Source organism: Lissotriton helveticus, chromosome 4_1, assembly GCF_964261635.1.
Source record: "Lissotriton helveticus chromosome 4_1, aLisHel1.1, whole genome shotgun sequence".
NCBI lineage: Eukaryota > Metazoa > Chordata > Amphibia > Caudata > Salamandridae > Lissotriton > Lissotriton helveticus.
The window spans coordinates 553,434,138-553,446,833 of NC_136063.1; the positions used below are offsets into that span (position 1 = coordinate 553,434,138).

The following is a 12,696-nucleotide window of genomic DNA, read 5'->3' on the forward strand; positions in this document are numbered from 1 at the left end:
CTACGTGCATCCCGCGATTAAAAAAAAAAATACAATTTGGGGCCTGGGGGGTCCTTGTGGGACCCCCTGAGCAGGCCTAGGGGGTCAGGGTGTTTCTACCCTGCCCCCTTTTCGTTTTTTGCTCGTTTTTATTTCTGTTTTCTTGTGCCTCGGTTCTACCGAGACACAAGATGGCTGCCAACACTTCCTGAATTGGAGTGTTGACAGCCAATTAGCATGAAGCTCGTAATCAGGAGGGTGCGTGGATCCTCCGGGGCCATAGATATTGAAACTTTTTTAATTTTGATTTTCTCAGCAACTATTCAACGGATTTATACCATTTAACAAAAAGGGATCTTTCTGAACCAAGGGCTACCTTTTTGCTAAATTCGGTGTAATTCTGTTCAGCAGTTCGGGCTGTAGCCGTGTCTAAAGTTTCCTACAGAAAATTGGATGGGGAAAACACGTTTTGGGACCCCCCCTTTTTCTCTGCCCCTGCTTGATGAATCACCCTGACACTTAGAAGTGAAAGATGAGAGCGGACTGGAGCGCCCCACGAGTTTTTAAAATTTCGCAAAGATTAGTCAAACGGCGCCAAAGTTATTGGGAATAGAATGTTGCGATTTTCCTATGGAAAATAGGTCCTAACTATAACTATCTACTGGCAACCGACAGTAGATAATATATACACACACACACACCTATATATTCTGCTGTTTTCCACATATAAATGTTGTGTCAGTTCAATATAAATTTGCACATTAACATTGCATGTGTGTCTAACTATATTATTTTGTGTTTTAATAAAAGCTCTCTCACGGGCAAGGCAGAATAGGTAGGAGTGTGGAGTGGCTTTGTTAAGGGAAAGCGTTCTGCGCTCCGTCCTATCTTTTGGACTGTCTTAGGTGCTACAGATTGGGTTAGAAAGAATAAAAATGAGAAGAGGTAAGTAGACTACATAAAAAACAAATTAAATCCAAAATAAAGATGAAAAGGTAAAATTTGCTGAAATGTGTTTTTAATTGTTCTTTGCATTAAGGATCTGTGTATACATTACAAGTAATAATAGCATGACTTAAAATACTTCATTATTAACTATTTTATTTACTTCATGCTCTTTCTTCAATACAATTACTTAATAAACCCTTCACAAATTGCAATTGTGGCAATGTATAATGTTTAAGAATTAAGAAACTTCTTTAGAAACAAATTCAGTAGGGAACAGATATATGCAAAAGGGGTTTTCATGTATTTTCCCAGAAAATAAAAATGGATGATATAAAACATTTTTAGCAAGTACTTTTACAAAAAAAATTCCAAAATACAACCTTTCATTCTAGTGAAATACTTTGTTTTAATATTATTTGTGCTTGCAGCCAGTTATGCCTTGTCTTTCCATAGTCCGCCATCTGTCTTTTAACATTACGCCAGTCCGATTACCGAAGTTGTAATGAATAAGAATTTGACGCCAGTTCCCTACTCCAAATTCTTTCACACCTTTCTTCAGTAGTTCGTCTTCTTGTGGCTTCCAAAACTGTAGAGAGGAAACAAGTCAGTGTTCTTTTTTTACAGTAATAGCACTACATGAAAATAGAGCTCAAAAGTAGCCAAAATAACGGTACCCACATGTGGTGCACAGTTTTTGCACGATCTAGTCAGATATGGAACAACAGACGGAGATGAATAATTTATAATTAGGCAATCCTGTGCCTAGCATATGAAACACGCAAGGTGGGTTTCTTAATTCATTATGTTTGTCCATGGATAAATTACTACGTGTGAGATAGAGTAAAGCTTAAAACTATTCACATATTAACAGCCAATAACATCATGCACTTCGACAGTACTCCCTTGCAAAGGATACGCACTTGTGGGGAGATAACCCACACATTGCAGTTTCCCCAGTGATCATCTTCACACTCTCAACTTCTTGAATGGTACGACTTCACTGGCAGTTAACGGTTGGCATTACATCACATCTTCATCCGCATAAGGGCACCCTGGGGAGCAGGATACTGGCCACAGCCTGCTTTCGCCCCATGGGAATGAAAACTTCAGTGCTGAGAAGAATGCGAGGGCCTTTTCTTTTTTACGAGTGAACCCAGGTGTGTAAGCAGTTGCCTCTTGTCACTTAGCACACAGTTATTTAGGGGCAGTATTACCACGACTGAGCACAGCACCACACTCTTCACAAGTCTCAGTGGCTGCAAGAATGCATTCTACTAGATCATCAGGAGTGAAAAAGCCCAACACCAATGGCACAAGTGTACCTTTCTGCCACCTCATGCATTCATGTTATTCAATCAATCAATCACGACATTTATAAAGCGCGCTACTCACCCGGGAGGGTCTCAAGGCGCTGGGGGTGGGGGGGTGAGGGGGGTGTATGTTACTGCTCGAACAGCCAGGTCTTGAGCTGTTTCCTGAAGGAGAGATGGTCCTGGGTTCGCCGAAGGTGGGTGGGGAGTTCCAGGTTTTGGCTGCCAGGTAGGAGAAGGATCTTCCTCCGGCGGTGGCTCTGCGGATGCGTGGTACGGTGGCGAGGGCGTGGCTGGTTGATCGTAGCTGGCGGGTGGGCGTGTAGAAGGTCATGCGGTCGTTGAGGTACTTGGGGCCCAGGTCGTGGAGAGCCTTGTGTGCGTGGGTCAGGAGTCTGAACGTGATTCTCTTGCTGACGGGGAGCCAGTGCAGGTCTCTCAGGTGTCCGGTGATGTGGCTGTGTCTGGGGATGTCCAGGATGAGTCGTGCGGAGGTGTTCTGGATGCGGAGGAGTCTTTTTTGAAGTTTGGCTGTGGGTCCGGCGTAGAGGGTGTTCCCGTAGTCCAGTCGGCTGGTGACGAGTGCCTGGGTGACGGTCTTCCTGGTTTCGGTGGGGATCCATCTGAAGATCTCGCGGAGCATGCGCAGGGTGTTGTAGCACGAAGGTGAGACGGCGTTGACTTGTCTGGTCATCGACCGAGAGGAGTCCAGGATGAAGCCCAGGTTGCGTGCGTGGTCCGTTGGTTTGGGAGCAGTGCCCAGGGCCGGGGGCCACCAGGAGTCGTCCCAGGCGGAGGGTGATGATCCCAGGATGAGGACTTCCGTCTTGTCTGAGTTCAGTTTAAGGCGGCTGCTCCTCGTCCAGTCGGCGACGTCTTTCACCCCTTCGTGTAGGTTGGCTCTGGCGGTGGTGGGGTCGTTGGTGAGGGAGAGGATCAGCTGGGTGTCGTCGGCGTAGGAGATGATGTTGAGGTCATGTTGGCGTGCGATGGCTGCGAGGGGGCTCATGTAGACGTTGAAGAGGGTTGGACTGAGTGAAGATCCTTGTGGTACGCCGCAGATGACTTTGGTGGCCTCGGATCTGAACGGGGGGAGGCGGACTCTCTGGGTTCTTCCGGCGAGGAACGAGACGATCCACTCCAGTGCTTTCTCTTGGATTCTGACGTGGCTGAGGTGCTTCACTAGGGTGCGGTGGCAGACTGTGTCGAACGCCGCAGAGAGGTCCAAGAGGATGAGGGCCGCTGTTTCCCCGTTGTCGATCAGGGTTCTGATGTCGTCGGTGGCTGCGATTAGGGCGGTCTCGGTGCTGTGGTTGGCCCGAAACCCGGACTGCGAGGGGTCGAGGGATCCATTCGTCTCGAGGAAGGCGGCCAGCTGTCTGTTGACGGTCTTCTCGATGACTTTGGCCGGAAAAGGAAGGAGCGAGATGGGACGGTAGTTCTTGAGGTCGGTGGGGTCCGACGTTGGTTTCTTCAGGAGGGCGGTAAGCTCGGCGTGCTTCCAGCTCTCCGGGAAGCTGGCGGTGTGGAAGGAGGAGTTGATGATGTCCCGGAGGTGGGGTGCGATGATGGCGTCGGCTTTGTTGAAGATGTGGTGTGGGCAGGGGTCGGTCGGAGATCCGGAGTGGATGGAGTTCTTCGTGCGGGTGGTGTCTTCGGTGTTGATCGGGGTCCAGTTGCAGAGGGTGGTGGTGGCAGGCGTTGGTTCGGTGGTCGGGTGTGTGGTCTGTGCGTCGAAGCTGTTGTGTATGTCTGCGATCTTGCGGTGGAAGAACGAGGCGAGTGAGTCGCAGAGGTCTTGCGAGGGGGTGATGTCGTCGTTTCCGGCGCTGGGGTTGGAGAACTCTTTGACGATGCTGAAGAGTTCCTTGCTGTCGTGGGCGTTGTTGTCCAGTCGTTCTTTGAGTGCAGACTTCTTCCCCAACAAGAGTGGAATCAGATGGCCACAAAAAGACAAACTTCAGGTCTCAAAATCTGCTGTAATTCAACACCCTCTATTCTTCTAAATGTCAACAAAATTGTTAAACTTCCATGTTTAGCTCAAACCAGACTTTTAAAGATATGTAATACCTGGGATTCTGTAATCCCTGTACAAACAGCAGTCTCTCGTTTCTTGGCAAATCGGTGAATTGTGATGCACCCAGTCGCCGATTATAAAGAAAAGATGTCAGAAAGCAACTTTTAAAAGTTATTACAGTGGAGTACTGGCATCACAATGTCTACTGCCAGAGCCAGCAGCTGAGGGGAAAGGTAGGTCAGGTCACATAGCATAACTGAACCAGCTGTGAAAGGCTACTAAAACTGAACTTTGCTTTTCTTTCTTCTCATCTATTTCAATAGCTTAAAATGACTAGGAAAGAGAATACATTTATCTTTTGCACTCATTAGATAGACAAGCTAGAATCTTTCAGCGTGTTTCTACACATTCCGAGCTACTGTAGTCTTTTTTTTTTTTAAATAACTGACTTGTATTGAACTGTTTCGAATATCTATTTTCAGTAAATATCTAACAGGTTTTTGATGTGTTTGATTTGACACTAGAGGTTTTCTTTTCGTTCTTCGTGTTTGCAAACATGCTGGCTTTGTATATGAAAGAACGATTGATTGATTTATTAAACCGTTCGATTAAATAAAATTACAATAAAAAAATTAAAAAAATTAGAACCCCACCCACCCTTTCCACCCCCCTCCCGGTGCCTCCTGTGAAGAAAAAAAAAATAAAACCTTCCAACAGTCAATCTTGTGTTGCAGCGACCTTTCAGATTTCTATCCTGGTACTTAATTTTGATGCGGCTGGGTTCCAGGCAAAGCACTTGTAGTGATAAGTAGGCTCTTTGCCCCTTGGTGTTTGAGGGAAGCCATCAGTTGGCGCGTTTATCAACTCTGATTTTGAGAGCTTGAGGCCAGACCTTTTTTTTTGTTCTATAGCACCTAGAGCTTGTCCGATTTGAAAAATAAGTTTTGCTACTCTTGCAAGATGGTGCGTTTTTGTTTCCGAGAAACACCAATCTGATGCCTCCTTGCAAGTTCTGATACCATGAGCTCTTAGGATGGGATGGAGAAGCCTCTGTCGTTCATTGATGAGTTTCGGACAACAACACAATAAATGGAGCCAAGATTCCCGTTGGTAGTTACATAGGCAACATGAAACGGCTTCATCTGATCGTGCCCATGCTGGATTAAAGTCCCAAATTCTGAGGACCGTTGCCTCATGAACAGAATTTTCTTGCGGGCCTGGGCCCCTAGTGCTTCCGTTAGGTATGGTTGAACTTTCCCCAGGATGTAAGATTCATCCAATGCCTTCGTATGGTTGTTATTTCGGAGTGCGGTTAGATCCTTATCCTAGGAAACAGAGCAGACTTGCCATCTCATGGTGTTCAACCAGGCCTTATATGGGATTTCTGTTAGGGGAAGACTGTTTCGATCTATGTTTAATGTCTCTATTGCTTTGTCCAGCTTGGTGTGCCAGGGGGAGACCTCTTCTTTGAAGATTGTTGTCAAATGATGTTTTAGGGAGATGTGGGGTGCTTTAAGGACTCCAATGTAATACTTTAAGTCTCCCTGGAGGGCCAGTTCCGGTCTGGCAAGCCCTAGTTCCAGCCGTAATCTCATATTTCTAGCATTCCTGGGAGCTTGCAGCACGATCTTGTGGGCTTTGAGCTGCGCTGCAGCTATGAGTTTGTCTAGAGCTCCTGGAAATGCCAGGTGTCCGTAGTTGATGGCTGAAATTAGTTTTGTCCTGAGGACCTTTAGCATGGGTGTGGGGCTGGTCAGGCATTGGCTCAGTCGTTTTATTGAAAAAATTACTCTGTTGATTTTCGCAGTTCGATGTTTTGTGTGAGCTGCCGATGTTGCCCTCTCATTTAACCAAACTCCGAGGTAGTTGTAGGCTATGGTGGTCCCAATTTGCTGGTCTCCAATCTTCCAAACTGCTTGTTTTTTGTGCGGGTATCTGCCAAATATCATTATCTTTGTTTTACCTTGATTAACTTTCAGGTGATTTTCCTTGTTGTACTTCCCCAGCTCTTTAAGGGCTCTTTGGAGACCTACCCTTGTGTGGTCCATGACTACGGTGTCATCTGCGTACTGTAGGATTGCCAGTCTCGCCTTGCCCAGTCTCGGTGGAACTAAACTTGCCTCTTTTAGGGCTGCCCCCATGTCTGATGTATAAAGATTTAATAGAAGGGGGGCCAGGACGCAACCCTCCTTCAGTCCGTTGTCGGTTTCCACTTTTGTCGATAGAGTTGTGGGGTTTATCTTGACTTGTACCCAAGTCTCCTCGTGAAGGGACATGATGGCCTTCAGTAGCTTAGGAGATGCCCCCCAGGATGACAGTTTTCTCCAAAGTTTGCCCCTATCAACTCTGTCAAATGCTGTGCTGTAGTCGATGAAACAGCAAAACAGTGGCGGCTGCCTGACTTTCACAGCACGTTTTTGAGAGGTAGGCCAGGGCCATGATGTTGTCTGTTGCACTGTTTTTCCTAAAGCCAGTCGGGTAGAATGGGAGTAGATCGTTGTTAGTTACCCATTCCTCTCAATCTCTCAGTAGTAATTTAGCAAAAGCTTTGGCTTCTACATCCAGGAGGGCCACTAGCCTATAGTTTGCGGGGTTTGAGTGGTCTCCTTTCTTGTGAATTGGGAACAGGATGGATCCTTTCCATGAATGTGGAATTATTGCCGTTGCATATGAAAAGTTGTATAGGGAGGTGAGGGCTGTGGAGAAGATTGTTTGGGCTGTTTTAAAAACCATGGCTGGGATGCCGTTTGGGCCTGGCGCCCGTCATTCCTCATTTTCCTAATCTCCAATGTTATTTCAGCTTCAGTGAAACCAGCGCCCTCGTACTTCATTTGTCCTGCTTCGTCTGGGTGCTTGGGAAGAGTAGCTGTCTGGATGCTTGCTCCCCGGGTGTTCTTTGGTGGGGCTTGCTCTTTAACTGGAGTACCTCTGGTATATAAACCCCTTACGTGATCTTCCCACTCGTTGCTTGCAATATTGTTCTCTTTGCCCCTAGGTTGGGAGCTCACTCCTGTAGATTTTCTTCGAGAGAGTTTGTCCATTTTATTCTTCTAATGGCACTGAAACGTTCCTCCCCTGTGGTTTCTCCTAGCGTTTTCAGAAGCTCTGCTGCTTCCATTCTTAAATTAAATCTTGCACGTAGAGGCCTATGATCACTTTCTCTTATCATCAACCTGGAAATCTTCCAGTCTGTCCGCTGTTTTTCCGTTGATTAAGATGTAGTCTATGGTGGATATGTTCCGAAACGATGGTTTCGAGCACCACGAGGGTGAACGTAATTTCTTCAGGAAGTGGGTAGAGTAGAGTTTGACATTCTTAAGAAGACAAAGCAATTGGCTTGCCTTGTGCCCTTTCATTTGTTTTCCTGGGGCGCTTTCCAAGCCTCTCAAATTAAAATCTCCTGCGATGATTACGTGGTAGTGCTCGTATTTTATCAGTATATCTTCCAGCGTGTTGGTTAGAGATTCCATGCTGGCAATGGTCAAAGATGGGTTGATGTAGCAGTTTATGAGCAGCAGATTGAGTGGCAAGTGGCCCTCCCTTAGCCCAGCAATAGTCATGGCTTGCAGGTCGGGGGATTTTACTTTTATTTTTGTGGCCTTGAGTTTTTTCACATGGCTTATGAAAATGGAGTGACCCCCCCCCGATGCACGACCGAAGATGTTTCTTTTTGTCACATTAATACGATGTTCATGAAATCACACTATGGGTGTTGCCGTCATTGACCAGGTTTCTTGACAGCAAATGATGTCCCCTTTTGCAAAGTAATCCTGTACTTCCTTGATCCCTACTTTTTTGTTTAACCCTGCGATGTCCCATGATATAAGGGTTAGTTGTTCTGAGGGGTCCAAATTGTGGCCATGGGAGGGTCCTTCCTGCACCACAGTTGCCCTTCCTTCTCTGGCGAGCTCTTGATTTTGGCTAGGGGTGCTTTTGGAAGCGGTCGTTTCTTGTGGTCTGTTTCAGTGGCCCAGTTATCACTCTTCGCAGGTTGTCACTTTGAAATATAGAAATGTTTATTGGAGTTTTCAAGTGGTCATATATATGGTCTCTTCGTTTCCTGTTGTCGCTGATGCCTTTCAGGATTGATGTGTGCCCCAACTGGCTTTGTATATGAAAGAACTAGTGTGAGAAGTTGGCCTGATAGGTGATGTTTCCAATTCTGGAACCACCTATTATCAGACCAAACAATCCCTTATGGTGTCTGGTTGTAAGTCAACCTTATTAGACAAGCTATCCTAGGGGTAGCATGGACTAAGCAGCCTAAAGGCTTAACTTAAGAGGTCGTGTTAAGCGAGCTGTTTTACCACATACAATCCTGTAATATCAAATGAAAGGGCACCACACAAGTATATATTATAAAAATATATGTGTTTATTACTAAAAACAATCCCCAGTATTCTTTATGAATAAAGGGGCACAAGCGTTAAATCAAAAGCACTGTTTAAACATACAAGTTGCACAATTATGGATGAGGGCGGGTGGCCACTCAAACCATATACTAAACAAGTGGTATAAGAGATGCCACTCGAGCAGTGGTTAGGCCTAGGGCCTAGGGAATCGCTGGGAGCAGTCAGGACAAGCAATGCTGAAGTCGGGAATGGCCCTCGGGATTCGGGAGATGTGCGGAAAGCGCACGCATGCACCAATGTTAACCAATGGTGCGTAAAAGTCATAAAGTTAAAGTTTAAGGACACTTCCGCTGGACCTAGAGGAACAAAACTTAACACACAGACACTAGAGATGTGCACCAGTGTGGGAACACCGGCGGAGCAAAGTTACCTCACCCACAGGAAGTGGGTGCACAGGGTCGAAGTGGCGTCGGGTTTTGACACGCAGGCTCTTGGTGCTTGAAGCTGAAAGGGCTGCAGGCGGGTTGAAGATGAAGTGTCCGGTGGAGTCCAAGGGTGGACTCAAGTCGAAGGGTACCTGAAAGCAGAGGGGACAGAGTCTGGGTCACTCAGCAGTGACCAGGGTGGAACCAGGACGGAACCAGGCAATGTCGGGCGCAATCAGGTGGTCGTCGAGGAGCTTCTCTCCGCTGTCACGTGGGCTCTGGGGCATCTGCGACGTCCAGGAGCAGGTCACGATCTGTCCCACGCAGGCTCTCACCGTCGGTGCAGTCGGCTTCAAGTTTGGAGCAAACAAGCCTTGGCAAGAGCAATCCACGCGGGATCGGAAGATTGCTTCTCACTCGGACCAGGAAGGTCAGAGTCGGGGCTCCTTTTCAGGGGAGCTGGTGTGGATCTGGAGCAACCAGATTCACGAGTCTTCTTAGTAGTTTCGTCGGCACAGGGACCACTAGCCAGCTGGCAAGTGACCGGGCCAACGCGTTGAGCCAAATAGAGCAGAAGGGCCCCACGCAGCACTCGTCGAGTGTGGAGGGCTGAACTTCGGCTCAGGAGTAGCTCAGGGTGGGGGCTTCTCAAACCCCGGTGCATAGCTTCGAGGATCACTCGTGGGCTGCACGGTCAGCGTCTCGTGGTCAATTCAAGATGGCGTGCCCCACGCTTCCGGTCGCCTCCACGGGTCTCAGCTCTGCAGGGACTGTGGATCGGGCTGTTGGAAGGCAGGCAAGCTTGATCTCGTCGATCTCAGTCGCTCGAGTTCCGGCGGGAACTGCAACTAAGTAGACGTCGAGGGCTGGATGGTGCCTGCTGCTGCAGGGTGGTCACTCCTTGACCACAAGGGAGATTCTTCGGGCTTCCACGTTGAGATGGAGGTCCAAGGGTCCAGAGTTTCGTTTCTAATGTTTCTTCCAGGAAATCTGATGTGCATTGGCACTGCTCCCACTCTTATTCCAATCTGGGGGGCGTGATTACCTGCTAGGTCCCCCCCTATGGGTGGGACCCAGGAAGGGGGTGGATACACCCCTTTCCTTTGATCCAGGCCGCCCTGGCACGAGGGCTGGAGTGCCCCAGAACCGGTTTGGCCGGATTATGCAAGGGGCAGCCTTGTGCGCCCCAGGCAGTGTCTGGTTTCTTTCAGACCTCCCTGCTACAATCCACTATCTCCTGTCTGGAGGGCGGTGACACCCTCCTGTGACAGGAAACCCTTTGTCCAGGACCCATTTGGCCGAGTTTCGGTCAGCTGCAGGGGTCCAGACATTTGTCTGTGGCAGAGGCATCCATTTTGTGGATCTAAGGTCTTTGGAGAAATTAACCGCATTACAGTAAAGGAACATGTCTTACCCCTCTAGAGGGGTGGAATGCTATCCCCGTCGCCAGAACTGGCGAGGGGATAGTATTCCAAATCGTATGACACCTTACACGACATGTTTTGATAAAGCCAAACCAAAGTTGCTATTTAACCGCGAGGATTATAAGGCACTTAAGAGTATATGGTATGGCATTATCCTGAAACAGCTTAGGGAGTTGTTCCCGACAGCTGCAGACAGGCTCAGCTCACGCTAGAGCCCCATCTCACATAAAACCACGCACTCTGCCTCCAGGATTGATGAGGCCTTCCATAGGAGTGGCTCACAGGTTTACATGTGTCCAGATATAGGTTTAGATATAGGTATACTATATCTAAGCAAGCGGTGCTTACACCACCTTACCCCAGCTGAGTGATCAGCCAGTTGTGTCAATTTAAGAACCAGCCAGGGGTGGCAAAAGATATGCTGCATCCCCTGGTAGGCCTTGGTGGCCCCTATGCCCTGGGCACCTATAGTGCATTATACAGGGGCTGACAAGGAGTCCATTTCCAATTGGTATGTGCCTATAGCACATGTGTCAGTAATTTAGTGAGAGAACAGCAGGCTGGGGGTCTGATCAGCAGGCCCACAGCCTCAGTAGTCGAAAACCAGTGAAGCAAAAAGCAAAAATTTGGGGTGACCATAGGATAGCAGACCCTACTCTCCTACACAACCCCCCCCCAAACGCAGGGACATTAAACTAACCTTGACCAGATAAGTCTTCATGTTCTAAGTGGAAGTACCTGGAGAGACCATCTGCATTACCATGGTCAGTCCCTGGGCGGTGCTCCACTGTAAAGTCCATCCCCTGTAGGGAAATGGACCACCTGAGCAGTTTGGGATTTTCACCCTTCATCTGATTAAGCCATAAGAGGGGCTTATGGTCTGTCTGAACCAGGAAGTGAGTTCCAAACAAGTAGGACCTCAACTTCTTTAATGCCCAAACCACAGCAAAGGCCTCCCTCTCAATGGCTGACCAACGTTTCTCTCTGGGAGTCAGCCTCCTGCTAATGAAAGCAATAGGCTGGTCTTGACCATCTTGATTAAGTTGTGAGAGCACAGCTCCCACCCCCAACTCAGAAGCATCTGTCTGTACAATGAACTGTTTGGAGTAGTCAGGACTCTTCAGGATAGGTGCAGAGCACATGGCCTTCTTCAGGTCATCAAATGCCTTTTGACAGCTAACTGTCCACTGAACCTTTTTTGGCATCTTCTTGGATGTCAAGTCATTTAATGGTGTCACTATAGACCCATAGTTTTTCACAAACTTTCTGTAATACCCAGTCAGGCCCAAGAAGGCTCTGACTTGTGTCTGGGTAACTGGAGGAGCCCAGTCCTGTATGGCCTGGATTTTGCTTTCCAGTGGCTGAACCTGGCCTCCACCTACTAGGTGGCCCAGGTATACAACCTTACTCTGCCCTATCTGGCACTTAGTGGCCTTAATAGTTAGGCCTGCCTTTTGCAGGGCCTCCAAAACTTTCTTCAGGTGGATCAGGTGATCCTCCCAGGTGGAGCTAAAGACAGCAATATCATCTAGATATGCTGCACAAAAGTCATCCAACCCAGTAAGGACTTGGTTCACCAACCTTTGGAAAGTGGCAGGTGCATTCTTCAAACCAAAGGGCATTACCACAAATTGATAATGTCCACTAGGGGTAGAGAATGCTGTTTTGGCTTTTGACTCCTCAGCTAATCTGATTTGCCAGTAGCCAGCTGTCGGATCAAATGTGCTCAGAAACTTGGCAGAAGCCAATCTGTCAATGAGCTCATCTGCTCTTGGAATGGGGTGAGCATCTGTCCTAGTGACAGCATTGAGACCCCTGTAGTCCACGCAAAATCTCATTTCTCTCTTTCCATCTTGGGTATGAGGTTTTGGCACAAGGACTACTGGGCTGGCCCATGGGCTCTCTGATGGCTCAATCACTCCAAGCTCTAACATCTTTTGCACCTCAGCCTTGATGCAATCCCTGACATGGTCAGGTTGCCTGTAGATCTTATTCTTCACAGGCAGACTGTCACCAGTGTCCACTACATGGGTACACCAGTCAGTCTGGCTGGGTGTGAGTGAAAACAATTGCCTGTGGGCCTGCAAAACTTGTCTGCAGTCCATCTGTTGCTGGTCAGTGAGGCTGCCTGCCAAGGCTACTCCATCAACTGAACCATCATCAGGGTTCTGAGAAAGCAGGTCTGGGAGAGGGTCACTCTCTTCCTCCTGATCCCCATCTGTGGCCATGAGCAAGCTCATG

General features: G+C 48.0%; 1 protein-coding gene across 3 annotated transcripts in view; it reads right to left on the reverse strand.

Moving 5' to 3' along the window:
- Positions 1 to 980: 980 nt before the first annotated feature.
- TERF1 (telomeric repeat binding factor 1) overlaps positions 981 to 12,696 on the reverse strand; it is a 372,906-nt gene continuing 361,190 nt past the window's right edge. For 2 of the 3 annotated variants that reach the window (XM_078687148.1, XM_078687145.1), the window contains one exon: positions 981 to 1,513. In XM_078687148.1, coding sequence (XP_078543274.1) covers positions 1,416 to 1,513 — 98 coding nt within the window. In that variant the 3' untranslated portion in view covers positions 981 to 1,415. The remainder of the gene's footprint in view (positions 1,514 to 12,696) is intronic. The other variant, XM_078687147.1, reaches the window with a different exon arrangement.